Source organism: Mytilus edulis, chromosome 4 (assembly GCF_963676685.1).
Source record: "Mytilus edulis chromosome 4, xbMytEdul2.2, whole genome shotgun sequence".
Classification (NCBI taxonomy): domain Eukaryota; kingdom Metazoa; phylum Mollusca; class Bivalvia; order Mytilida; family Mytilidae; genus Mytilus; species Mytilus edulis.
The window spans coordinates 7,508,673-7,536,044 of record NC_092347.1 but is presented as its reverse complement, the minus strand read 5'-3'; the positions used below and the strand labels follow the sequence as shown (position 1 = coordinate 7,536,044).

The 27,372-nt window shown below is 34.3% G+C and overlaps 2 protein-coding genes across 4 annotated transcripts in view; one reads left to right on the top strand and one right to left on the bottom strand.

Annotated features, from left to right (window-relative positions):
• Positions 1-9,018: 9,018 nt before the first annotated feature.
• On the bottom strand, positions 9,019-17,831 carry LOC139518851 (uncharacterized metal-dependent hydrolase BUsg_343-like). Of its 3 annotated transcripts, XM_071310477.1 has the most exons (3): positions 16,821-17,831; positions 10,200-11,149; positions 9,019-9,258 (listed from the first exon to the last, which is right to left on the bottom strand). In XM_071310477.1, exons 1-3 carry the CDS (start codon positions 16,850-16,852, stop codon positions 9,194-9,196), a joined length of 1,047 nt encoding a protein of 348 aa, XP_071166578.1. In that variant the 5' UTR covers positions 16,853-17,831; the 3' UTR covers positions 9,019-9,193. The 3 variants fall into 3 exon arrangements, with proteins under 3 accessions (XP_071166578.1, XP_071166575.1, XP_071166576.1); XM_071310474.1 differs by having other exon boundaries at positions 9,019-11,149; XM_071310475.1 differs by having other exon boundaries at positions 9,019-11,149; positions 17,649-17,831.
• Positions 17,832-17,898: 67 nt separating this feature from the next.
• The window catches only part of LOC139518850 (uncharacterized), a 43,101-nt gene continuing 33,627 nt past the window's right edge, over positions 17,899-27,372 (top strand). The window contains exons 1-9 of the mRNA XM_071310473.1: positions 17,899-18,011; positions 19,740-19,822; positions 20,997-21,057; positions 21,097-21,124; positions 21,502-21,802; positions 22,278-22,328; positions 24,065-24,151; positions 25,425-25,603; positions 26,002-26,133. Of these exons, the coding sequence (XP_071166574.1) occupies positions 19,774-19,822; positions 20,997-21,057; positions 21,097-21,124; positions 21,502-21,802; positions 22,278-22,328; positions 24,065-24,151; positions 25,425-25,603; positions 26,002-26,133 (888 nt within the window). The 5' untranslated portion in view covers positions 17,899-18,011; positions 19,740-19,773. The remainder of the gene's footprint in view (positions 18,012-19,739; positions 19,823-20,996; positions 21,058-21,096; positions 21,125-21,501; positions 21,803-22,277; positions 22,329-24,064; positions 24,152-25,424; positions 25,604-26,001; positions 26,134-27,372) is intronic.

The window sequence follows — 27,372 nt, the reverse complement described above, 5'->3', positions numbered from 1 at the left end:
ACCGTGTAATATCAGCATGTTTGCATTTGTTGTTAACTGTTTTTGCCAAAATCGAGGTGATGTTAACATGTTAACGGACCCCCTATTGCCCCCTTTATCTAAGCAGTAAGTCAACTGTATGTGGTGTATAAAAGGATTATATGAGGTACATGTCAGTCGGACAGGTTTCATCAAACCTTGACCTCTTTTTCTTGGTTCATTTGTAAGATTTAAGTTACGGTTTTTTTCAAGGGCTAATATCAATATGTTAACTACATTTGGTGATTGGAAGGTGTATATGTATGTTCGCCAGATGCGACCATTTCGCCTTTTCGCGTTTTCGTGTTTTCTTTCTTCAGTTTGCAAACGCGAAATCGGGAAATCGGGAAATCGAGAAATCGAGAAAGCGAAATCGAGAAATTGAGAAATCGGGAAATAGGGAAATCGAGAAATAGGGAAATGGAGAAATAGGGAAATCGAGAAATCGAGAAAAAGGGAAAGAAAAAACGCGAAAACACGAAAGCGAAAACGCGAAATGAATTTCTCGATTTCGCGTTTTTGCTTTCTCGATTTCCCGATTTCCCAATTTCTCGATTTCTCGATTTCTCGATTTCTCGATTTCCCGATTTCTCAATTTCTCGATTTCTCAATTTTGTCGATTTCTCGATTTTGCTTTCTCGATTTCCCGATTTCTCGATTTCGCTTGCTCGCTTTCTCGATTTCCCGATTTCCCGATTTCCCGATTTCTCCATTTCTCGATTTCGCGTGAAAGTGAAAGGAGAAAACGCGAAGTGGCCGCATCCGGCCACAATATATATGTCTGTCTGGCAGGTTTAATATAAAGGAACGACCATTTAACGTTTAAAAAGGGGGGGTTTTGGTTATCGTCAAAAAACTGACTCAATCTGTTTGCCGGAAACCATAAGTCATGCGTATAAGATGTATGGAATAATTGTAAGGTGTAAATGTCTGTATGACTGGATTCATAAGATCTTGACCTCATTGCCATGCGTCTTTAAGAACATTAATTTTGTATGATACTTGTGGTAACAAGGACCTTTATCTTTATTAGAAACAAAGGACATTAAAGCAGGCTAAACTTATCAGCGTGTGCACTCTTGTTTAATTAGACTTATCAAATATAAAATACATGTATGTAATATGGTTTTGGTTTCAAATAACTATTAAAGAATAGAGAATAAATTTGTGCACAAGTACAAAGGTATAAAGAAAAACAGAAACTACAAATTAAATAAAACAGAACACAGAAATGAAGAATAACGGAACTGCCTCACTTACCTTTAATACCCGACACGCAACATTTCGTTCATAGCAGCATAATGTCACTTTAAGAATGACAAATATGTAATACTAACCAATTGATTTGTAGATCAGAAAAGCAAGTCAAACATTTCAACATGTTCGGAATCACATTAGGTTGTTCCCTTCATACATTTTTGTCAGTTTAAGAATTGCACTGATAATTGTAGTTTTTGACGGGCCTGTGACTTTTGACGCAGAAAGCTCTGCATAGGGGTAGTGATAGTATCATACGGCGGCGGCGGCGGCTGCGTTAGCTTACCTCATACAAGCTTAATGTTTGAGAAGGTAGATGACCTGGATCATTCATACTTTGTAAATAGATGCCTTATGTTATAAAGTTTCCATCTTCCAGATCTCCATTGTCTTTGACCTTATTTTCATGATTCAGCGACTACTTGAAATAAAATGCTGCGATGATCGCAGCTGAATACGACCGCAGAGGTCCAACCCTGAACAGCTGGGGCAAAAATGGACACAATGTTCGCGCTTGATACATGTCTGAATATTGATTGTAATTAAACTTTCACACAAAAAAGGTTTCGGAAATACAGAATAACTGTAGTCAAAGAACTTAGAATAGGTTATATGATTTTAATTTATATTCAATTTTTTGCTTTTGTGCAATACACTATGCTGTTGCGAATCCCCCCTTTCAAAACAAAAAAGATTACCTCCCTGACACTGCCCCCCCCCCCCCCCCCCCCGAGTCAAACATAACCATCTCTTTGTGGTATGTAAACTTAATTGTGGTATCATATCAGAGAGATTCATACACCGTTCTACACGTTACTGTCTGGAAACTAGAAAAATGCTTATCGGGTCTTTTTTTGGGCCCCTAATTCCTAAACTGTTAGGACCATAACCCCCAAAATCAATCCCAACCTTCCTTTGTGGTTATAAACCTTATGTCTAAATTTAATAAATTTCTATTTACTTATACTTAAAAGTTATTGCCGGAAAACCAAATGGTTTTGGACGACGCAGACGACGACGACGTGATACCAATATATGACCGCAACTTTTTTGGGGGTTGCATAAAAATATTTTTAGTATCTCAATTTCTCTCTTATCATGAGTAATAGGATAACTATATAAAGTATGTGCGTACATTGCAAGGTCCTCATGCCCGTCAGACAGTTTCATTTGACCTCGACCTCATTTTATGGATCACTGAACAAGGTTAAGTCCATATCTCAGATATTAAAATCAATACAATACACGGTGGGTATGGTTGTCCTGCGAGAGAACGTTCTGTGCTGGTGATTCGGTCCTGACGGGTGCTGGTGATCAATGAAAAAATGTAAACAAAGACGAAAATGATGATTTTTGTCGAGCCTGCAACTTTTGTTGCAGAAAGCTCGACATAGGGATAGTGATCCGGCGGCGGCTACGGCGGCGGCGGCGGTGTTAGCTAACTTCTTAAAAGCTTTATATTTTAGAAGGTGGAAGACCTGGATGCTTCATACTTTGTATATAGATGCCTCATGTTACGAAGTTTCCGTCAGTCACATGTCTAATGTCCTTGACCTCATTTTCATGGTTCAGTGACCACTTGAAAAAAAAGTTCAGATTTTTTGTAATGTTGAATTCTCTCTTATTATAAGTAATAGGATAACAATATTTGATATGTGCGTACCTTGAAAGGTCCTCATGTCTGTCAGACAGTTTTCACTTGACCTCGACCTCATTTCATGGATCAGTGAACAAGGTTAAGTTTTGGTGGTCAAGTCCATATCTCAGATACTACAAGCAATAGGGCTAGTATATTCGGTGTATGGAAGGACTGTAAGGTGTACATGTCCAACTGGCAGGTGTCATCTGACCTTGACCTCATTTTCATGGTTCAGTGGTTATAGTTAAATTTTTGTGTTTTGGTCTGTTTTTCTCATACTATATGCAATAGGTCTACTATATTTGTTGTATGGAATGATTGTAAGGTGTACCTATCTAGCGGGCAGATGTCATGTGACCTTGACCTCATTTTCATGGTTCAGTGGTCAAAGTTAAGTTTTTGAGTTTTGGTCTTTTTATCTAATACTATATGCCATAGGTCATCTATGTTTGGTGTATGGAAATATTTTATGATCTTTATGTCAGTCGCGCAGGTTTTATTTGACCGTGACCTCATTTTCGCGGTTCATTGCACAGTGTTAAGTTTTTGTGTTTTGGTCTATTTTTCTTAAACTATAAGTAATAGGTCAACTATATATGTTGTATAGAAGCATTGTTAGCTGTACATGTCTGCCTGGCATGGTTCATCTGACCTTGACCTCATTTTCAAGGTTCATTGGTCTTTGTTTAGTTATCTTGGTTAATGTTGAGTTTATGTGACAGTTGTATTAAAGCTTAGCTTTATACTTAGGACTATCAACATAATATCAATGATTAGTATAGAAGGCGAGACATTTCAGCGTGTGCACTCTTGTTTACATTTTCACTCATAAAAAATGGGAGAAAACAGTTGAGATTTTTCAATTTTGTTTCTTATGGGTTCATATATAAACCATTAAAAAGTTGACCATCTACACTGTTTCAGTAAGCGTAACACAAAAATGCTCATTTTCAGAAAATCTAGAACTGAAAAAATAAAACAAAAATGCTCATAGAGTCCGCTTTCTATACCGCAATCCACACGACAAAACTATTTTGTGAAAAAACATTGCAATTTATTAAAATTTAGCATTTTCTCAATTTATTCATGTCCTGATACTGTGCTGGTGGGTCCTGTCATTGTGCTGGTGGGTCCTGATACGGTGCTGGTGATTTTGGATAAGAAGTTGGTCATATTTGAAACAAATGTTACAAAATCAATAAAATTGGGCAGATAATTGTTGTCAATAGGATCTATGACTCCTATATTAGCTCTTGTGCATCCATTTGGCTGTTTAATATGTGTTTTCAAATGATCGTAACTTGTATTACATAATTACATAAAAGGGCAACATCTTTCGTCAATATAAGATAACAATATATTGTATCTAAAATAAGAATAGTGTTATTAAGATATTAAATACCCCTTACATTGATGCTTCAACAATGATAAAAAGCCCATGCCGCATAGACATGTTTGTAAGCGCTCCGCATACCCCTCCCCATTTCCACCCAACCAACCCTCCTCATTTCCTCCTTCATTGTTACAGTGGTGTACCAACACAACAATTTATCACATAAAATAATAACACAAAGACACAAATTATTGAACAACGAATGCTCGCAGGTACTGAAAGCTAGTTCAAAGCCGCATTTTCAACTAATAGATAAACCATGTTCTCATATACAAAAATCCCAATCGTGTCGATTAAAAAAGTCTCAAAACTTAAGTTCACATTTTAATGTTTGATGAAGCAGAACTTTAAAAGTGTGCAGTGAATCTTGTGCTCACAATGTTCAGTTATTTTCATAATTATATTTACATAAGACTTATAAAGGAATTAAGAAGGTACCAAGAAATATTCTACAGTTCAATTTAATGATCATGAATGGTACGGAAGTTTACATAGGACAAAAAGAAATTGATAGTATTTTTTGGCGAAAGACTTAAACGCTTCTTTGCATTATATAGTACAGCTCTTCTATAAAAGCATGCAAAAAAAAACTTTGATTGACTTGCTTGCTATGTTTGCTTGGATGTTTTCAAACAATAGGTAGGCGGAGTTTCAATACATACTGGGATTTGATTTGACAAATATAAACTGACAGGAATTGAAGTTAATGTTTATTGTCCAAACAAATTCTAGTATATAGTAAACAGACTACTTACCTGTCGTTTAAAAACATCCAAACAATCATAGCAAGCAATTTGATCAATAGTTTGCTTTGCATATATTTATAGAAGAGCTGTAAATTCTTAAAAAAAATCTTAGTGTCGTAGATGGTTAAATCCTCAACAAAATCTCAATAACTTTGTTGGAACGAATAAAGGTTTTAAATCAAATTTTCGTGGACTTAGCTTCCACCCTGACGAGGCATGTTAGCTGTTCGTATGCTGTTGCACCTGACGCACGGAAACTTTCACATTTTCATCTTCTTTTCTGAAATATTTTACCCAGCTCATACTTGACAGGATTGTTATCCTAGTAAAAAATGTAACCAATGAATTGAACACAAGTTAAAAATTCCACAATACTATATAATTCATTTTATGTGTCAATTTGTTCGAAAAAAGTCGAAAAGAAGAGAGTTTTTTTAATGTCATGATTATCTGTCGCTTTCTAGATCTATGCTTAGCATTTATTTCAGATGACATGGACTCCTCACCCTGGTGACCCTGCTGTCTTTCATAACTTTATCCGTATACATATATTAATAGATAAACAAAAGGCTGCAACTAGTATTTTTGGATTTAAAATGATTCGTTGTAACGAGAATATTTGTGGTGAAGGGAAACTGTGGGGTCAAAATCTTAAATTGCTTATAAATGTTGCTGGACCCAGTTTCGTTATCTGATCTGAATTTTCTGAAATGTGCAAGGTAGATAGACATTAGCCTTTTGATTTTTTTTACTCGGTAAGTTTTGCCCTAATTGCTTGAACTATTGCAATATTAAAGCCGATTTCAATGAGTGTGTAGACAAAGGGAATATCTTTGGTTATCTTGCTTGCTGAACAGAAAAGTCACGGTTTAGCTAACAAGCAAGCTAACCAAAGATATTACCTTTGCCTACATACTCAATGGAATCGGCTGTAACTAAAAACTCGAATACATTTTAACAGACAGTGGTCATGTTTGTTGATGAATAATGTTTTTCCTAGATTCACTCTTGAAAAATCATTTGGTAACATTTGGTCAAGTAATTTCAGAAAAGATCTTTTTGTAATTGAGGACGCCAAGACAATACATGAACCTCACACAACCCCTCGACACATGTGAGCTTATATATGATCTTATAGCGATTCGGGTTGATAACCAGTTGAAATTAAGCCAGTTTTTTGTGTGTGTAGATTTGTATTGTTTTATAAAAAAGAAGATGCGGTATGATTGTAAATGAGACAACTATCCACAAAAGACCATAATGACACAGACATTAACAACTATAGGTCACCGTACGGCCTTCAACAATGAGCAAAGCCCATACCGCATAGTCATCTATAAAAGGCCCCGATAAGACCCTGTAAAACAATTCAAACGAGAAAACTAACGGCCTTATTTATGTTAAAAAAAAAAAAAAAAATTATATATTTTTGCTCTCCATTTTTATGCAAAACCTTTTACATTTTTATTTTATGGGTTATTGTTGAAGGTCGTACGATGACGTAAGGATTTGGAAATTTGTCCATTGACAACAAACATACACATCATCTACTTTATATAAGTATTGTAAAAAATACAACGTATTTTGGTGATATTGCAAAATGATCGTAATCCCGAAAATCGTAAACATATTTTCTTATCTTTTAAAAGGGGGCAAGAAGGGTTCCATTAACAGGCCAATAAATAAGATTACAGTTAATTTTAACAAAAAATAAAAAAATAGGGGTATTTTTTCTCTCATTATAACAGTAAACAGATTCACAACAATGTCAATTTCAAGAAAGCAGACAACAGTTAATTAGTCAATAACAGTACAGCATCAATGATCTTGAATATATGCCACTTTTAACTAAAATATAAAGGCACAGCTGAACCAGGACATAGGAGCACAGAACCAGGACCGTTTTTCTTATCACCAGCACCGCGTCAGGACAATTCCGTTTAACGAACTTGCACGACTTTTGCAATGTAATATTGTTGTAATATACTTTGCATGGTACTAATGACGCATCAGAGAAAAATTAAGCAACAAAACAGTCGTTTTATTGCCGTTCTGATACAATGTAAACAAACCCACCAGCACAGAATCAGGACCCACCAGCACCTGACAGGACCAAATCACCAGCACAGAACGTTCTCTCGCAGGACAACCATACCCACCGTGCTATAGGTCTACTATATTTGATGTAAGGAATGATTGTAAGGTGTACAAGTCCAGCTGGCACGTGTAATCTGACCTTGTCCACCTTTTCAAGGTTCAGTGGTTATAGTTGAGTTTTTGTGTTTTGGTCTGCTTTTTCTATTTCTAAAATTGAGAATGGAAATGTGGAATGTGTCAAAGACGTCACAACAACCCTGTATGCAATAGTTCTACTATAGCTGGTGAATGGGCCATAATGGAATGATTGTAATTAAGGTGTACACGTCTATCTGGCAGGTGTCATCTGACCTTGACCTCATGTTTACAGTTCATAGCTCAATTTAAAATTGTTGCTCTTGGTCAGTTTTTCTAATACTATTTGCAATAGGTCAACTATAGTTGGTGCATGGAATTAATGTAAGGTGTATATATGTCTGTCTAGCAATTATCATCTGACCATGACCTCATTTTCATGGTTCATTGGTCAATCTTAATTTTCTTGATTTGCATCTTAGATACTGTATGCATAAGCTCAATAATTTTTAAAGCATGTAATGATTGTAAGGTGTACATATAAAAAAAGACATACATGTCTGTCTGACCGCAGTATTTATCTGACCTTGGCCTCATTTTCCATGTTCAATGTTAAGTTTTCCTAGATAAATTTGTTTCTTTGATGTGGAATAGGTAAACTACATTTCAAGCATATTTGGTGTATGGAATTATTGTAAGATGTACATGTATTTCCAGTTTGGTTTACCTGACCTTGACCTTATTTTCGTGTCACATTTTAAATTGATTTTATAGTTGTAGTAACGCTTTATATTTAGGACTGTGAACATAATATCAATGGTAAGTAAAAGAATGCGAGATATTTTAGGTCAACTGTATTTGGTGTATGGAGTGATTGTTATTTGTATATCTCTGTCTGGCAGGTCATGGTCGTATATCCTTGACCTCATTTTCATGACTGTTCATTGGTCAATGTTCTGTTTCAGCAGTTATGTATATAATGTCTTATAAGTTAAATGTGTCAACTTTATTAGGTGACTGCCAAGGAATTGTAAGATGTACATATAAGTCGTGTATGTTATATCAAGGTGCATAGGGGGAACACATTCTGAGACAAATGCCTGTGTATCCACAACCGTTGCTGATATACTATAGATAGTCATAATAAACTAACTAACTAACTAATTTTATTCAGTATAAAATCCAGTACAAAAGGATCATCGCTGAAACACATGAACACATATAAAAAACACATACAAAACAAAACAACAATAAAACATAACAGCCAACAATTTTTACACTTATACCGCAAGAGACAAAACTCACACTTCAATATTATGCAATTATTCCTACTGATGAATGTTTAATCAAAATACATTTGTCTATATATATAAGAAATCTGGTGAAAACATCAGTCTCCGAACAGTTCACTAAATATTTAAATTTATCAAAATTATCTATATTACAAAAACATGGTATAATTATAATATTAACAATGTCATCATAAAACGTTTCCCTCTCGTCTTGATAGAGGTTGCATTCACATTTTAAATGAAACTCATCTTCAATTTTGTTATCAATACAATGTTTACATATTCTTTGATCCCAGGGTGTATTATTATATCTGCCTTTTTCAATGTGTAAATTGTGGCCAGTTAGAAATTCTTAATTTACATAATTGTCTAATATATTGTTTTGAGATATTTAGCTTTGTATAAGTCTCAGGTTTATATTCCTTTTTTAACTTGTAATAGTAAACTTGAATTGACAGTAAATAGAAAAAACAATTTATTTGTAGTATATTTATGTTCTTATAGTATTTGCTACTAGAACTTATATAATAAGTAAGGTTACCTTGAGTTATCCAAGTACGTGTATGGCAAATGGCAGATACGAGTTGAGGGTTAGACGTCTGTCTTCATCAAGCTCTCTGGTTATTCTGCAATGATCAAAGTACTCACCACAGGAAGTTGACAGTCGCACTATAAGTCAATGTCCGGTTTCGGTGATATCAGATCCGGACAAGTCGATTACAACATTCTTCCCCCTTCTCTCTGAAAAGATTGTTGGTATAATATAAATTCATATAAAGAATGATTAGTGATAGTTCTCTATTCTGAAGTCCTTTTTGTCCCACTATGATTTCCTTAAACGGTGAATGAAGTTACTGTCATTTAATCATGTCAGAAATTGTCCCGCAGATATCATGATATCTCCATTGATTTACTTATAACTTGAGGTGTTACTGTCATTTAACCATGTCAGTAATAACCCCCCTTTGTCCTAATATTTCCAGTGGTCCTTTGAAACGAAAGTCATTCAATAGAATGGCACAATATTCACAGTTACACATCAAACACACATAGTTCACATAACAGTTTTACAACACAGTACAATTGTTACAGTTCCACATGATACACACACGCATATAGTTATTTACAGTTAAAAATATATATACACACAAAGATACGCTATTCAAACTTATATAGCTGCTGAGCATTTCGGGTGGTGATGTCAGCAATTTCCCTTCCTGGAATATTAAACATGATAGACAATTTCTGTATAATAGATCTAATCAATATTGGAGAACTGTCCTCATAGTTCTTGGGGTGGAGGTATGGTGCATCACTTTCCAGAATGATGTCCTCTAGGCTCATCTCGCAAACCTGTGAGCGGAGTTGTGGATAGGTATCCTCCATTAACAGTAATGGAGAAATACCAAATTTTGTATTAGGAAAACACCGCTTTATATTTTCATATGTTGTCTTGTCCTGGGAGAAACAGTGCCAGTGGACACCATGATCCCTGTCCAGTATCTCTGACATGATATCTAAGCACCTGACAGTTATGTTTTTACCTCTGCAGTGAATTACGACAGGTAACTTGTAATCTCTGGCCAACTCTAATTGTACTCGTAGTACCTTAACTTGCTCTCTTATATCTTTCTCCCCCTGACTTACGTCCAATCCACATTCCCCTATTGCTAAAAAATTACCTGGGATTCTTCTTTTCAACTCATTAAAGTTCCGACCCACCTGGTTCCCTGCTACCTTCGGATGGATTCCAATAGTGTGGAGAATTCTCTTATCCTCCCTTAACAAATCCCCATCTAGGCAAGCTGTCCATCGACTTGGAAAAACAAAATTTGATATTAATTTTCTAATCTGAAATTTTTCATTATCTTGTTCTTCCCAAATGTATGAAGGCAAGCCAGAAAATCTGGCTTGTAGGAAGAATTTGTCCCAATGAAAATGTGTGTCAATAACTGTGTGTATCGGATGTGAAGTAATTTTACATAGAGACAATTTACAATTATATGAAAGTAAATTTTCGGAATCCTCGGATGATTTGATTAATAAAGCTAAGACTTTCCAGTGTAAGAGAGAATGTATGTTTGATGGTGGAAAGACCGTGTAAGCTGATGATGAGTGAAAATGGTTTATCCTGTTGAAATTTAGCAGAAACGGCAGGTCTGTTTGATGAAAGGTTGCTTTGTCACACTGTTCTAGAGTGGACATCTCCCTGGCGAATGTTACCAATTTGTCCAGTGTGGAAACCGCGAACTGACGACAAAGTTCTATGAGTAAGCCATTCATCAATTCAACCCAGTCAACCAAAAATTCCTCTTTATACCCATGTGTCTGCTCTGAGTTGTGATAGTCGTTGCAATGTATAGTAAATGCACCCTGTTGGCCAAATTGAAGTTGACAGGTCCAACATGCCAACAGAGGTGCAGTATACCAGGGTACATGAGCCCGAAGTACATGTCTTCTTACATTCACAAACCTACCAGAGCATATACAGCATGGTCTTGATCTTTTTTTATTATTACTGCTACCTTTAATTCTTTGTTCTTTCAGCAAACACCCTTCCTTTTCTATCTGTTCTTTCAGCACCCCCACTTCCTCTTCTTCTGGCTCATAGTCTAGCTCTTCCTCTTCCATTCTTTAAAAATAAGATAAAGAAAAAACAAATTAAACATTTAACCTATATACACTATTTATACACAAACTGCATCATCATTAGTCCATTACAAAATCTCTAAAGTGGGCAGGGGCCTTCCTGTCCCTCCCTCTGCTCCTATCAGACAGTTTAACTTGTGCTTCCACAGTATCGGCTACATTATAGATTATTGTCTGATCCCCAAAATTATCATCAAGGTTCATTAGGGTTTCCCAATCCTGTAGTGTAAACTGATCAGCTTCTTGTGAGCTCCTTTTATTAGTCAGAAAATCTGACTGCCCAATTCCAGTATTGCCTCCACCAGTCAGAGAGTCTGACTGTGCAAGGCTACCGTCTATCATGTTCCACAACATTGGCTCATTATTACTGAAAAGCCAATCTAGCCCTAAGTCACAGTGTTCTTCCTTGTCAGTTAAATCTTCCAACATTTTCCTCTCTACCTGTTCTAGTATTCTTCTCTTAAGCCTTTGTGTCCAGACAGGTAAATCACGAATTTGACTGAGTTTGAGCCTATCATGATGAACAACTTCAGACGTTTTTTTGTTCCTAATTTTGTATAGGACCGGTGATTTAACCTCAGCTACCACAAAGGGCCCTTTCCATGGTGCCTTTAGTTTCGGACACACCCCAACTTTCCTGGCTGAATCTATCTTAAAAACAATATCTCCTACCTTATAAACCTTACAATTGACATTCAGGTCATAATCTCTTTTTTGCCTCCACTGAGCCATTTTGATGTTTTCCCTGGCAAGGTCATGTACCTCTGTCAGCGTCTCTCTAAGAATCTTTATATAATCTGTTAGTTCTTTGTGTTCCCTAGTCCTGTTAGGTGCATCAAGACCCAAAACAAGGTCAATAGGTTGAATATTTTCCTTGCCAAAAACCATGAAATTTGGTGTGAACCCAGTTTGTCTGTTTTCTGTAGCTCTAATGGCACCAGTAAGTTGCTGTAGGTGAACATCCCAGCTATCTTGTCGTTTCTTAGTGAAGCACCTTATCATCTGTGCAAGAGTGCGATTATAACGTTCAACTTGACCGTTTGAAGCTGGATGATATGCTGTAGTCCTTGTTTTCGTTATCTCTAGGAGTTCACAGAGCTGTCGTATCACGTTACCATCAACGTTTTTCCCCTGATCTGTATGAATCTCCAAGGGACATCCAAATCTTGATATTGTACTGTCCATAAAAGCTTTGGCAATTGTTTCTGCATGTTGGTTTGGTAAAGCACAACACTCAATCCATTTAGTAAACTGATCAAGGATCACGAGTATATATTTGTTACCCATTTTAGTTACAGGTAGGGGGCCTAAAATGTCCATATGTATCCTTTCAAAAGGGACCCCAGAGTGATATTGCCCCAAATCTGCTCTTGCCTTCCTGCATGCCTTCTTCTGTCTATTGCAAACATGACATGAACTTACATAGATTTTGCAATCTGATGACATTTTATACCAGTATGCAGTCTTCCTTAGTTTTGATAGTGTCTTGTCCTGCCCTAGATGTCCAGAAGATCTTAGATCATGACAGCACCTGAGCAATTCATCTTTCAGACTGTCTGGGGTCACAAAAAGAATCCTAGAACCAACAGGGTCCTCCCAGATATAAGACAGTATACTGTCTTGATATCTAAGTTGTGACTTACATTGCCAAAGATGTCTAACTCCTGGACTCTGCATTTGTAGTTCCTGCTTAGAGGGAGTATAATTCAGTGTTAGCCATGCAATAATAGTACTTAGGTGTTTATCCTGATTTTGCAATTGCCTCAAGTCGTCATTTGAATAACTGGTAGGCATTCCCATTATACTAACATTATTGTCTGATGTTACATTCCTTATTGACCTAATGGTTAATCCTATAATGCCGACTGGTGAAGTACAGCTGACAGATCTCGCTGTCAAAGGCACCACAAAGTCAACATCTTCTTCAAATATTTGCCACTGGCTCCTTGCTCGAGTGCAGTACTTACAGCCTCCACAAGGAAGCAAATTAAGTGGTATCTCTGAGCTGTAGTGTGAGCAAAGGTCTTGGTGATTTGGTATCCTGGAAAGCCCATCTGCATTTGAATGTTTCTTACCTGGTCTGTGTTGGATGATCAGGTTATACTGTGATAACTCTTCTAGCCAGCGAGCTAACTGTCCCTCTATGTTTTTGAAGTTCATGAGCCACTTCAAACTGTTATGGTCTGTGCGTATAGTGAACTGGTTACCAAGTAGATAATGACGATATTGTCTGGTAAAGGCTACTATTGCTAGAAGTTCCTTCCTTGTAGTGCAATATTTTCTCTGAGCTGGTGTCAATACCCTACTCGCATAGCTTACCGTAACACACTTGCCATTTTGAATTTGACTCAATTCCGCTCCAATAGTATTTTCAGAGGCATCAGTATCCAAAATGAATGGAAAGTTAGGATCAGGATATCCCAATACAGGTGGTGTAGTTAAGGCCTTCTTAATGCTATTAAAGGCATCTTGATGTTCTGATTCCCATTTAAACTCTTTTCCCCCTGTAAGGACATGTAGAGGTGCGGCCAGAGCAGCATAATGAGACACATGCTCCCTGTGGTAATTAGCAAATCCCAAAAATGATTCTAGTTCTTTCTTACTTTTTGGAACTGGCCATTTCTGTACCGTATCAATGTTTTTACGATCTATTGAGATTCCCTCCTTGTTAACAATCTTACCTAAAAATTTTACCTCTTTTTGGAACAGATTACACTTTGATGGTTTCAACTTGAGATTATACTGCTGGAATCGTTCTAATACATGTCTCAGCTTCTGTAAATGATCCTCAAAACTATAACCCAAAATGATGACATCATCCAGATATGCCAAACACTCCTCCCAAGTTAAACCCTGCAAAACTAACTGAACAACTCTACTAAAAGTAGCTGGAGAGTTACAGAGACCAAATGGCAGTCTGACGTGCTCGAACAAACCATACTTAGTCACAAAAGCGGTCTTATAGCGGTCTCTCTCGTCTATTTCCAACTGCCAATAACCTGCAGCCATATCCACCGTACTCATGTATTGGCTTCCACGCAAAGTATCTAGACAGGTTTCTATTTTCGCTATCGGAAATAAATCTTTTGTTGTAGCCTTGTTGAGCCCTCTATAGTCTAGACAGTACCTGATAGAGCCATCCTTTTTCCGTACTAGAACAGGACATGCTGCCCAATCTGATATTGATGGCTGAATAACCCCTTTATCCAACATATCTTGTAAATGTTTTTGTTCCTCACCTTCAAACTTTAATGGAGTCCGCCTCAGACGATGTTTTACTGGAGTAGCATCTCCTGTGTGGATACGGTGTTTTATTTCCCCTTTAAATAGGCCCAAATCCATATCCCCTTTCGCAAACACGTCCTGAAATTGAATCAATAATTCTGCTATGTCCTTACTTTCTGACAGTGTCATACCTTTAATGGTCCTTGAATACAGATCTTGTATATGTTTTGGAATAAGTTCATTCATATCTTTAATTGAAAGAGCTTGTTTGACAGAGACCCTGTCAGACATGTTTTTATCACGATTTTGTGAACTTACTTGAGAGTGGTTATTATCAGCTTTAATGGATAAAATTGTATGTGCTGGTGGAACCATATTTGAGTTTTCGTTTGTCTCTGAACCAGTTGTCAGGCTATCAGATACTCTGTCAGCCTCTGCAGCTTGATGTGTTACAAAAGATGGCTCGAAATTATTTAATGACTTGTCAGAAAACCTGTCAAGTTCATTTACATCTGTCAAAGGTATTGTGCATTCTATTTCTGTGCCAATTCCAAATTTCAACCCTCCTTTCAAAGTAACAAACTTATTGGAGCCATTACGTACTACGGTTGAGACCTCCTGACCTATTTTCAGCACAACATTTGGTGTTAATAAACCTTTTAGTTCATAGTTCGGCTGTATAATAATATCAGAATTAGGTGTCCTATCAATCTCAATTTTTAATACCTTCATTGACTGAGGTGGAACAACTGTTTTCCTCCCCACTGTTACTCTGTAAACATGTGAAATTTTACCCTCCTTATTACCTAAACAGATGGCAGGTATAAGATCTTGATTTATCTGTACGGTATAATTGCCTAGATCAATTATAGCCTTGAAATGTTCCAAAAAATCAATACCTAATATTACCTTATCTGTGATCTCTGCAGCCACAAACCTCCATTTGACTTTGAGTTTACCAACTGTTACGTCAAGGTCGTCTGTGTATCTGGCTTCCATTTCAGACCCCTTTCCAGCCCCTTTCAGTATTATGTGCTGCTTCATCTTTACTTTTGGCCCCAACTGTTTAAGGAGTGATATACTGATCACGGAAACTTGAGCTGCACTATCTACAACAGCTAAAACTTTTTGCCCATTAAGAATTAAGTTTATGTACAATGTTTTTGAATCTGAATTATGTTTATACAGAAATAGTTCCTGAATTTTCACTGTATTACCAATATCCTCTTTTTTTACATCTGTACATATTTGGCCACCATGTCCCGAGCTGATCAAGAATTGGCCGTCTTTCTTGATCCCTGATAGTTTAAAGTGTTGCTACTTGGTGATGGAGTTCTACTACGCATGGGCGACCCATTTCGATACATTATCCTGCTTGGACAATCCCGGGCATAATGTCCTTCTTTTCCACACTGAAAACAGCCTGTTCCCCTATATGGGCTTGTTGACCTTTCTGGTGTAGGAGACCTATATGTACTTCTTGACCTCTGGTTTTGACCCTGATTTTGGTTAATTATATTGAGAATCTTTTTCACAATAATTTTTGTCTCTGCAAGATCATCTTCTGTTTTCTTAAGTCTTTTCTCAATACTAGCACTTACCCCTTTTTTATCATCATCTTTCTCAACAACCCGTACAGCAAATTTTTCTTCTTCCTGTTCTTGGACATCTTCTGTATCTGAAAATGTAACTCTTTTCACTTCAGACTTCTTACCGCCCATAATAACTTTTTGGTTAGCTGCTGCACTACGTACAAATTGGACTGCTTGATCTAAGGATTCTGGGTTCTTGTCCATGGCAACTAAAGCAGCTCTTTTATCCAGACAACCTCTCAAAAATGCATCAGTAGCCAGCGTCTCAGCAAACTTCTCTGGAGTATCAGGATACCCATCAACCGCCAACTCCTGTGCCCTCTCTGCAAAATCTCTCAAATTCTCTTCATTTTCTTGCCTCAAATCCTGTAATAATCTACGTAAAATATGGGGTAATTCCTTTTTACCAAATTTCTCATTAAATTTCTGACAAAACAGTTTATAATTTGCCTGTAATGATTTAACCCTGTTACTGTAGTACTTCAGAGCCCTATCTCTTAAAAGTTCTATTAATTTGAACAATCTTTGCTCATCAGTCCATTTATATCTATCAGCTATGGTAGAAAACTGCAAAAAGTATGGTCGCCAGTCACTTTTGCCATCAAAAATAGCCAGCTTTGGAGCAGATGGACCATATTTGTCGGGAGTTGAAGGGGGTTTATAATTATAATTTACTCCTGATTTAGATTCCCTGTCAGTTATTACCTTTTGAATTCTAGCAAGAGACTCTTGCTGTTCTATTTGAGATTGCATTTTCTCTGTTTTTTCATGATAGCGGTCTAATTCCTTATCTTTAGTTTCAACCATTTCTCTAAAATGATTTAATTCTTGTTTTACCTTTTGTAAATATTCATCCCGCTCTTGCTCATACTGCAACCTTTGTTGTTCCAATATGGCCAGGTTCTTCTCTCTCAACTGGTCAGCCTGTAACTGAAAACTAACTACCATGTCAGAACGATCCTTTTCAATACTAGATATTTTATCCCTTAGTAATGCTACCGTTGACGCAAGATCTTCCCCCGATGGCTTAACTGCTTTAAAAGTTATTAGATTGTCCTTTAATAAAGATGCCCAAAGAGTACTCGAAATTTCTGTAATATCAAAGATGTTGTCTTCAGTAAGTGTACCTTTTTCTTCTCTTGCCCTTAGTATGGCATTTGCTTTAGCCTCCCCAATGCCTTTTAACGACTTAAGTTGTAAAAATGTAGCTGTGTTAATATTCACTGGTTCTGTCATGATTGAATAAATCTATTTCTTATAAAATGAAATAAATATAAGACACAATGTCTTGCTATATAATTAATCAGTAACACTGACTAAATTGTTAACAGGTTAAGTTTCAGTAACACTGACACTTGCCTGTATCTCTTTGTCATTGACAATGACAAAGAAAAATGTATCAATCAAAATTCAGTTTCTAAAATGATTAAATAATTGCCCAATAAATAATCAGTGAAACTGACAAAGGATTATTGACAATTGTTTTAAACACTTAGAAAATTATCCGTATATTTCGTCAATTTCGAATCTTTTATTGTTTCAAAATTCAAAAAGAAAAATTTTGCCGCTACAAAATCATTTCCGGTATTCTCCAGGTGAGTTGAAACAAACTTCTGACACCAATATAGTATTTGCTACTAGAACTTATATAATAAGTAAGGTTACCTTGAGTTATCCAAGTACGTGTATGGCAAATGGCAGATACGAGTTGAGGGTTAGACGTCTGTCTTCATCAAGCTCTCTGGTTATTCTGCAATGATCAAAGTACTCACCACAGGAAGTTGACAGTCGCACTATAAGTCAATGTCCGGTTTCGGTGATATCAGATCCGGACAAGTCGATTACAACATTCTTAAAATACATAAAAACGCGAATATGAATTTGTAGAGTAGACACGTGCTTTCCGGTTACAAAACATTAAATCAGCACTTTAATGGAGAATCATCTGACGTCACAATCACCATAGTTGTTTACAAAGCTTCAAAATGGCGGCTTGACGGGCACCTGCCAAATTATTATTTAACTGATGTGAGTGAATGTGGCTCTACTGTAACCCTGTTATTGTTTTAAGACATAGTTGGGTGTAAAACATTTATTTCCTCAATACTGTAGAATCATGACAGCAGAGAAATTAAAAGTTAACACTATATTTTGACTATAATAATAAGAATATTTTATTATCCAATTATTGAATTAAATGAACTATGCATTGGGGTTTACAACCTTTTCTACGAATTATAAAATTTTCAACTGCAATGGTATCATAACAAAGATTATGAAAAATAGAAATGGGTCATTTTTGTACATATATCAAAGCGAAACTTTATTGCAAAGCATTATTATTCCTACTTTAGTTTACTGGCCAAAAGATATTTAGAAAATTTAGGTTTTGTGGTAAATAAAACTAAGATTGTTGTAGAAGATCAAGACTTTATTACAGAGATCAGGGGGGTTCCAACTATATTTCCCCATTCAAATGCATTGACCGTCCAAAAAAAGGGGGTTTCCAACCCCCACAACCCTCCCTCTGGATCTGCCACTGGAGATTCTTGTTAGAAAATTTTAAACATAGATTACTCACTTGCTTTTCTATGATGTGCTAGCGTTTGTTTTTTAAGAAAAATTCTAAATAAAAAATGAAAAACTAGATTTTTTTTTGAAAGAGGGAAATTGACAATAAAAACAACGATATTGGAAAATATATTATTTTTACTCTATTCAAAAGCAATTTTACTTCAAAACTACAATTTGTGTATCGTGCATAAAATATGGACACACACCACAATTAATTCCTCTATAGTTCTAAGTTTATAACATTTTGTCACTAAAAAAAAATTAATGTACAGTATAAGTCCAAAAATATATCCAACTTTCAGAAAATTTGCATGTTTACATGTTACAAATTTAGCCAATACACATCCATATCCCTATAAACAACTCAGGCCAAAATTAAAATTATGTTTGTTGTCTCCCTCACCCGGGTCAAAACTAAGCCCCCAGGTCAAAAAAATATTTTCAACCAAAAACTCAAAAAATATTTTTCATTCCTGAAAATAATTCGTTTCCATTTTTGAAAAGTGCTTGCAAGAAAAATGATCGATAATCTAAATAAATACACTCAAATTGAGCACAAAAAACTGATGTGGCCTCGACTGGGCAAGTCAAACCATTCATGTGACCATGCTATGACGTCCAGTAAAAAAAAAAAAATTAACCTGCCTTCCTGGTCTGTTTACAAAGGATAGACCCGGGGGAGGGGAAACTGACATTCTTTTAAATGTGGCCTCAATGTTCTAAAAACTGTAAATATTACCTTTTTGCACCTGGCCTAAACACTATTTCCATATCAAAATCAGTTAAAATAAAACAACAATATTTTTATTGAGCTCTCTAAAGTCTTTCATTTCCTTTCCATAAAAAGTAAGAAATGTATGAGAAAGGGAAAGAAAAAATACACTTTAAATAAAGGGAACCATATTCCTGGACAACGAAAAGCAGGATCATTACTTGTGGTCTGGGGCCATGTGACAAACATTATTATGATATCAGATAGAGCTGTTAACCTTTTACATCATCTTGTCTACATACACATGATTCCTAGGTCATTTTTGCTATCCAAGGATAATTATGACCCAATCCTTTCCTTTTCACTCTTTGCAATAATATGGTCAGACAAATATATATATAAAAATGCCTTTGTCTAATTTATAACTTGTAATATATTACATGTATATGTAATCTTTTTTTTTTATCTAGTGACATAAGTCCTGCTGGTCAGGAACTTGTTAAAATGGCAACTAAAGAAAAGATCAAGAAAAAAGCACCACCTGCTCCAGAAGGTATACAATATGTTTCAGTATTCTTTTTTTAAATAAAGGTTTTAAATGAATAAAATGAGATTGGGGTATGCATAAATGAGAGAAAGCAACCAAAAGACATAAAAACAGAAAGATATTATAGACACTGTACACAAGTCTTTGATTATATTATAATACATAATAGTACATGTCTGATGAACACAATACATGTGATAATTTACTAAAAAAGATAAAAATGCATGCTTAGAATGAACATAGACAATAAATATTATTAAACAAAGGTTCAAATTGTAACACTACATGTTCTTTAAATGAAGTCTTTATACAATGTATCTAAGTACATTTGTAAGCACTATCATTCTCCTGTTTTCCTTGTCATTGATTTGAATGTTTATGTTAAGAATACCTATAGATTTACATTGCTATTATAGAATATCAGTGTTTTCCATTCGGCATTTAAGCCGGGTGTGCCGACCACCTTCTTTTCAAACTTTGTAAGCCGACCACCTTTCGATTTTAGGAGGTGGTCGGCTTTTTTTTCAAATTTCGGATTTTTTTCGGTTCCGTACCGTTAAAATTTGAATACTAGTTGCGCCTCACTGATTTGTTTTCATTGACAAAGATGGCGTCCAATCGTCAAATTTCAATGTTTTCATTTATTAATCGGGGAACAAAAAAGGCAGATGACGATGATGATAAAGAAAATACTAGACCAAATAAGTTAAATAAAATTGATAGTAATGTTGAAGTTGTGGAAATTGAACAAAAATCAACCAAACAACGGAAAAGACACGCAAGTGAAGACAAATATGAGCAAGACTTCAAATGGCTTATAGTCACAGAGGAAGGATACTACTGTTCTATGGGCCAAAAATACGGCACAAAAGCAAGAAACAGGACATAAAATTGTAAATGAAAGAAGAGAGAAAAGAGATAAATTGTTGAAAAAATCAAATCAAAGAATATTTGACAATTAATATGACTACCTCTATTTAGGTTTTTTCAGCTCCATTAAATGTGAATATTATACTAATCTTTTTTCTTGTGACCCCCACGTGCACCCACAGTAAATAAATAAAAAAAACGGGTGGACATTTAAAAAAAAAACACCCGGTTGTAGAAGTGATTTTTTTAAAACACCCACCTTCCCTAAGTGAAAAAAGGAAAACACTGAATATACTCTAAAATTTTACAGCAGTAGAAAGACCAAGCAGTGCACACAGTCAAATCAGTGTTAAATCTGCTGAAGTGACAAACATCAGTGACAATACACAGAGAGAAAAGGTAAATACAAATATCACAGACAATACACAGAAAGAAAAGGTAAATAAGTTGTCGGTTCCTATTTTTGACAATATATATGTTGTTGCCTTTGAAATGGATAAATATATTATAAAGCTTTGAATATGATAAATATAACTGAATGCAATAACATAAGATATTTTTTTTTTTAATTTAGGTACCGATTTTGTAAATTGATAGAAATTTATATATTCATGGATGTGATTTTGACAAATTATGCATACAAGCCTTTAAATATACAATTTGATTTATTATGAACATTGTAAACACTAGAATTTGAACAATACCAACCACTCTTTCATATTTAGTTTTTCAGAGGAAAGTTAATAACAATATCTGATTTTTTTTGCCTTAATGGATATCATTCTTTGAGCAATGTGTCATAACTTTATTCGCAGTTCATACAAGATGAAAAAGAAGCAGAGGGGAATAAAAGTAACACAACACCGAAACCTTCTGATAAAAATGATGAACTAGTAAAGAAGAAAAAGGGGGATACTGATGATAAAAAGAAAAAGAAAACAGAAGATGGACTAGAAAAGAAAAAGAAAACTGAAGATGAAAAGAGGAAAAAAGGAAAGAAAACAGCTGTTGAACCTTCACCATCTTCTGGACCAACACTATCTCAGTCTGCAGCTTATCCAAGGGACCCAACTGGTAGTGCTGTATCACTCAGGTCTAATGCATCTACAGTTAAAGGTTAATATATAGAACAATTATCATTCAAACATTTGAAGTACAATTTGTTTAAATGAACGTTTTAAATACATTGTACTTAAATTGATGTTGTCATGAAATGTTGGTAAAAGTGTATGGAAATAACAAATCTGATTGTCTGGAAAATGTAATTTCATTCAAGTTGCAAATGATGTCTGATAAACATTAATGTTTCATTGAAATCATAATCAATCGAACAATTGAGTTTTAAAATTAAGAATGGCAATGGAGAATGTGTCAAAGAGACAGCAACCTGACCATAGAGCAGAAAACAGCCAAATGCCACCAAAAGGTCTTCAACACAGGGAGAAAATCTAACACCTGGCTTCAGCTGGCCCCTAAATAAAAATGTTAGCATTCATTACACACAAAAAACAGCAACAAATGCTGCAAGTGTGATAATCTTTTCATACCAATTAAATTCATTTTAAACATAACAGTACTTATTTATTTTTAGAGGCTTGGACAGATAACAGTGCAAATGGGTCACAGGCAGAGTTAAATCCAGGTATGTTCATTTTACCAGTTACTGTTTCTGGCAGTAAAAGGACTTTAGATAGAATTTAGTCCAGATTCTGTTTTACCTCTTTAACATTTTGCAGCTTTTTTCCTTTAATTTATTTTGCACATACAGTCACAACTACATTTATTGCACTAATATGATGTTTTAGACAATAATAAGGACACTACTATCCCTTTTATTGCTAATGATTGCTTTGTGAATTATTGAAACGGTTTTGTTAGGGTCTTTTTTCATCGTTATATACATGTATCTAAATGTTGTAATATTCGTAATATATTTATGGCCACATTAAATAGACTTTGATAAATTGATTTTCATACTCTTTCTTCATACCTTTTGGATGATAGTAGGAATTTATAACTTTTAAACAGAATTTATAACTTTAAATTATTTTGTAGATTTTTAGAAAATTTGACAGTATGAATTTATAAAATTCAGCAGAAGATAGTATTTGAATTTTAAATTTATGCAACCTTCACCAAAAGATGTTAATCCTTTTACATATTAAATGTATAGCAATATAATATTTTCCACAGAAAGTAACCAAAAGTAAGCGTGCAATAAATTCCAATATTGCACTAGTGCAATAAATCTTCAAAATTAATGACGTCATCAACGTCAAAATCTTAGTTTAAACCAATTTTTACTTTCAAATATTATATTGCTATACAATAAAAGGGTTATTGCATGAATATTGGGGAATATTGTCCCTCGTAGAACATTATATTGCGCTCGCAAGCTCGTGCAATATAAAATTCTACTCAGGACAATATTCCCCAATATTCATGCAATAACCCTATAATACAGTATAACATGTCTGTAATATTTATAGAAAATGTGTTTGTACTGAATTATAGGCTTTTTCAAGTGAGTAAATACAGGGATTGGAAAGGAAAAGTTCAAGTTGTAGCCCAAATAATAATTTTGGTGTTCCAATGTTAAATTATCATGAAAAATGTGAAAATATCAAGTAGGTTACTAAGCCCTTGTGAATTTCCATGCCCCTGTGGGTAATGAAAAATTATTTGATGTCAAACTTAATATTTCTTTAAAATGTAGCTGTTTCATTTGGAAATTTTTTAGATCTTAATTAATTTTTTTCACTGGTCAGCAAAGCACTTGATGCAAGTGTTTTGTTCTTTTTAATGGTTTTACTTATGCTTGCTTTAAATATACATTCTTGTTATTTTATTTTCCTTTCTTCTATCAGTGTATTTACCATTAGATTTTAACCTTTGTTTGAAGTGAACTATATGAATCTCTAGCTTTTAGTGTTTTTTTCTTGCTTTTCTTTATTAATCTAAACTTTGTTTGATGTTTACATTAATCAGTAGTTACTAGTCCTTCTTCAAGTGTGATCAGTGTTATGTTTGATGTTAATCTTTACATTAATCAGTAGTGACTAGTCCTTCCTCAAGTGTGATCAGTGTTATGTTTGATGTTAATCTTTACATTAATCAGTAGTGACTAGTCCTTCCTCAAGTGTGATCAGTGTTATGTTTGATGTTAATCTTTACATTAATCAGTAGTTACTAGTCCTTCCTCAAGTGTGATCAGTGTTATGTTTGATGTTAATCTTTACATTAATCATTAGTTACTAGTCCTTCCTCAAGTGTGATCAGTGTTATGTTTGATGTTAATCTTTACATTAATCAGTAGTTACTAGTCCTTCCTCAAGTGTGATCAGTGTTATGTTTGATGTTAATCTTTACATTAATCAGTAGTTACTAGTCCTTCCTCAAGTGTGATCAGTGTAAGAGAAGCAGCAAGAGAAAACAGGAAATATAATGCTAACATGAAAGGTCCAGGTAAGTTCTGTTCAGTGTGCAGCTTTCTAAATTGTCAAAATGTGTAAAAATACACACAATGCAGGTGATAGGTTTTAAACATTTATCAGCATCCATGTTGAATTTTACTAACTAAAATGTTACAACTGAATAAAGGGTTAGGTTTAAAATGAAAAGCTTTGATCATTTTCAAGCATTATTACTTTCCTTATTAGTAACTTGTAGACAGCAGGAGTGTTACAAAACTTTATCATTATTCAGTAAGAGTGCATTTAATGTATTAACTATTTATTTGTATAAACATTTTTCTTGAAAGTGGTTAAATACACTTTTTATCATTTAATAGCTAGTTAAAAAGATGTTGAATTGAGTTTTGCCCAAATGATACACTTTGTATTCACCTTAGATTTACATGAGTTCTACCTGTGTCATTTGATTTCAACACCAGATTTTTTTTATTTGAATAACTTGATAAAATAATAATAGAATGGGACAAAAAAGTTGATACAACACATTATTATCAGAAATTTTTGTCACATTTTCTCAGCAAACACTTATCAGAGATTTTTTATATAAATTTAATAGGGAGAACACCAGTAATTCTGTGTGACACATTTTCAGATAGTTCCTTACCTTCTTTCTGTTTGTCAAAACATGTATTTCTATACATTGATGCATATAGATAAGATAAGCATTTTTGTTGCATTTTCTCAGAAACTACAAATTAGCTTCTTAAATAAGATACCATGTGTGCTTATCTACATTCTGTTGTCTGCTTCCATATTTTATGATTTGTTTTTTTACCCTAGCACAAGAAAGGGGTATAAATTAATGAGCAGAGGATTACGTCACATCTTGTTATATAGAGGCTGAAATATTAATTCTTCCTGTTTATGTGTTTTGCATTCTATTAATTCTTTTGAAGTAGCCTAAGTGACTAATTATAAGAAAATACTATATACTTTTGCATTTGAAAAAAAAGAAGCCAAAATTCTATGCCTAAATAAAGCAAATTCTTAGATTCAAGTTTCAAGTTTTTTATTTCTTAAAGACCCCACCAGGGGTATGTGAACAGATAAAGTTATCTTTATTGATAACAAACTATCTCCCCATGAAGTACTTCATCTCAAATTTAGAAAGTATTTTTTCTTTTTTTTCATTTAAATAGAAACTTGTTGATAAGAATGTAAGAAATATAAAACTTACTTTTTTACTACATGTTGCTTGACTTGAGAACACCTATAAGAAATTGGTAAAAAAAATAGTTTTAGACTAATTTACTTTTTATTGACAGAAACAGCATCACAGAAAACAGAGGAAGAGGAAATATCTGATCATGCTTACATACCATATAAATATGCTCATAATTGTATTGCCAAAATAATGGAGGACATGAAAAATATGAAAGTAACTCATGTCCGCATTGTCAGTGAAATACAAGGAGAGTATAAACAAATAGAGGATGAAACTCAGGTGAGCAAATGTAATTTATTATATCAAGGGTTAAACACACTTTTAAGGCTAATGTAGCATTATTTATAAAAATTGGGAACCATTCATTTAAAAATAAAGTAAAAACTCTTAAGTGTGATTGATATGTTGATAAATGAATATGATCGAGAGAAAAAATCCTATATGTATGTTTTTAGTCATAGAATTTTTAGCAAATTTACTGATTTTATGCAAAAAAACACAAAACTATTGCTATGATTTGCTTAGATTAAGCTTAGATATTTTGTTACTTAGAGAATTTTATTAAAGGTAGGTATTTATTGAAATGTTTGCCTGTTGTTACATAACATACCTTTCACCTCAAAACTTCAAACAATGCAAGATTTGAGCCTCAAATATATGTATATTTTGATTTACAGTCCCAGTTTAATACCTACGTTTTCTTCCTGAGAGACCAGTACTCCAACAAAGTGAAAACATTTAAGCAGGTTATAGATGTACACAGAATGGATCTACAAAATAAAGAACAATACTGGAATGAAATGTTACAGGTATGCCAGATGTATTATCGACAGTATTGTAGAGCCTTCCGTCGGCGTCGGTGTCGTTGGCAAGCATCCACAAATATTCACTCTGTGGTTAAAGTTTTTGAAATTTTAATAATTTTCTTGAACTATCCTGGATTTCTGCCAAACTTGGACAGAAGCTTGTTTATGTTCATAAGATAGTATCCAGAAGTAAATTTTGTTAAATAAAAAATTCCATTTTTTCCATATTTTACTTATAAATGGACTTAGTTTTTCTGCCAGGAAGCATTACATTCACTTTGTGGTTAAAGTTTTTAAAATTTTGATAACTTTCTTAAACTATCTTGGATTTGTACCAAACTTGGACAGAAGCATGTTTTTAATCATAAGATAGTATCCAGAAGTAAATTTTGTAAAAAAAAAAATCCCATTTTTCCCGTATTTTACTTATAAATGGACTTAGTTTTTCTTCCAGTTATTATTACATAAAGTCTGCAGTTTAAAGTTTTTAAAAAATTTCTAAGATCCATAAACTATCCTGAATTTTTACCAAACTTGGACAGAAGCTTCTGACAATCAAAAGATAGTATCGAGAGGAACATTTTTATTGATTTCTTTCATCATTTTTGTTGAGTGTGTGATTAACAGCAAAAGTAGGCGAGACACTGGGTTCTGCAGAACCTTTACAAATTTTTTAGAAAGTTTTGTATATGTTAAGCAAAAATATGTTTACTATATTTAATATTATAAGAACAAGGTCTAAATTTGGTGCATATTATGGTCTGTGTATGATTAAAAGAAAAAAAAGGTTTTTATTTAATTAAACAGTTGTCCTAACAAAACTGTTATACTCCCAAAATGTCACAATACAGCAATCAGTAATGGACAAGCTTTGAATTACTCAGCATGCTCAGGTGTAAATGAGTTTAAAAAAGAAATTATAAGCGATGACTGGAAAAAGTGCCTGAAATAAACATCAAATTTCATGGACACATTGAACAACCACAGACAGATTTCTTTGTTTGAGATTAGCACAGGAACATGTGATATCAATAAACTAAGACATTTATGATTTTAGAGAGGATTCAATTCTAGATTTCTCCATTACTTTTTTTTCAGTATACATAGTAATGGTAGTACATGTAGTCTTTAGATATAGCAATTTCCATCTTTATTTTCATGGAGCAAAGTCATATAGATCTGTGTTTTGAAAATACAAAAACAATTTCAAGTGACTGGTTTGAAAGATGAAAAGCATTTTTG

Excerpts from the sequence above, each read along its gene's own strand:
- LOC139518851 (XM_071310474.1), bottom strand. The coding sequence starts at position 16,852 with ATGAGCAAGAGCGGGATGAATATTTACAAAAG. Across the intron at positions 11,150-16,820 it reads GGGATGAATATTTACAAAAG|AATGGAAGAGGAAGAGCTAG; the intron begins GTAAAACAAGAA and ends TTATTTTTAAAG.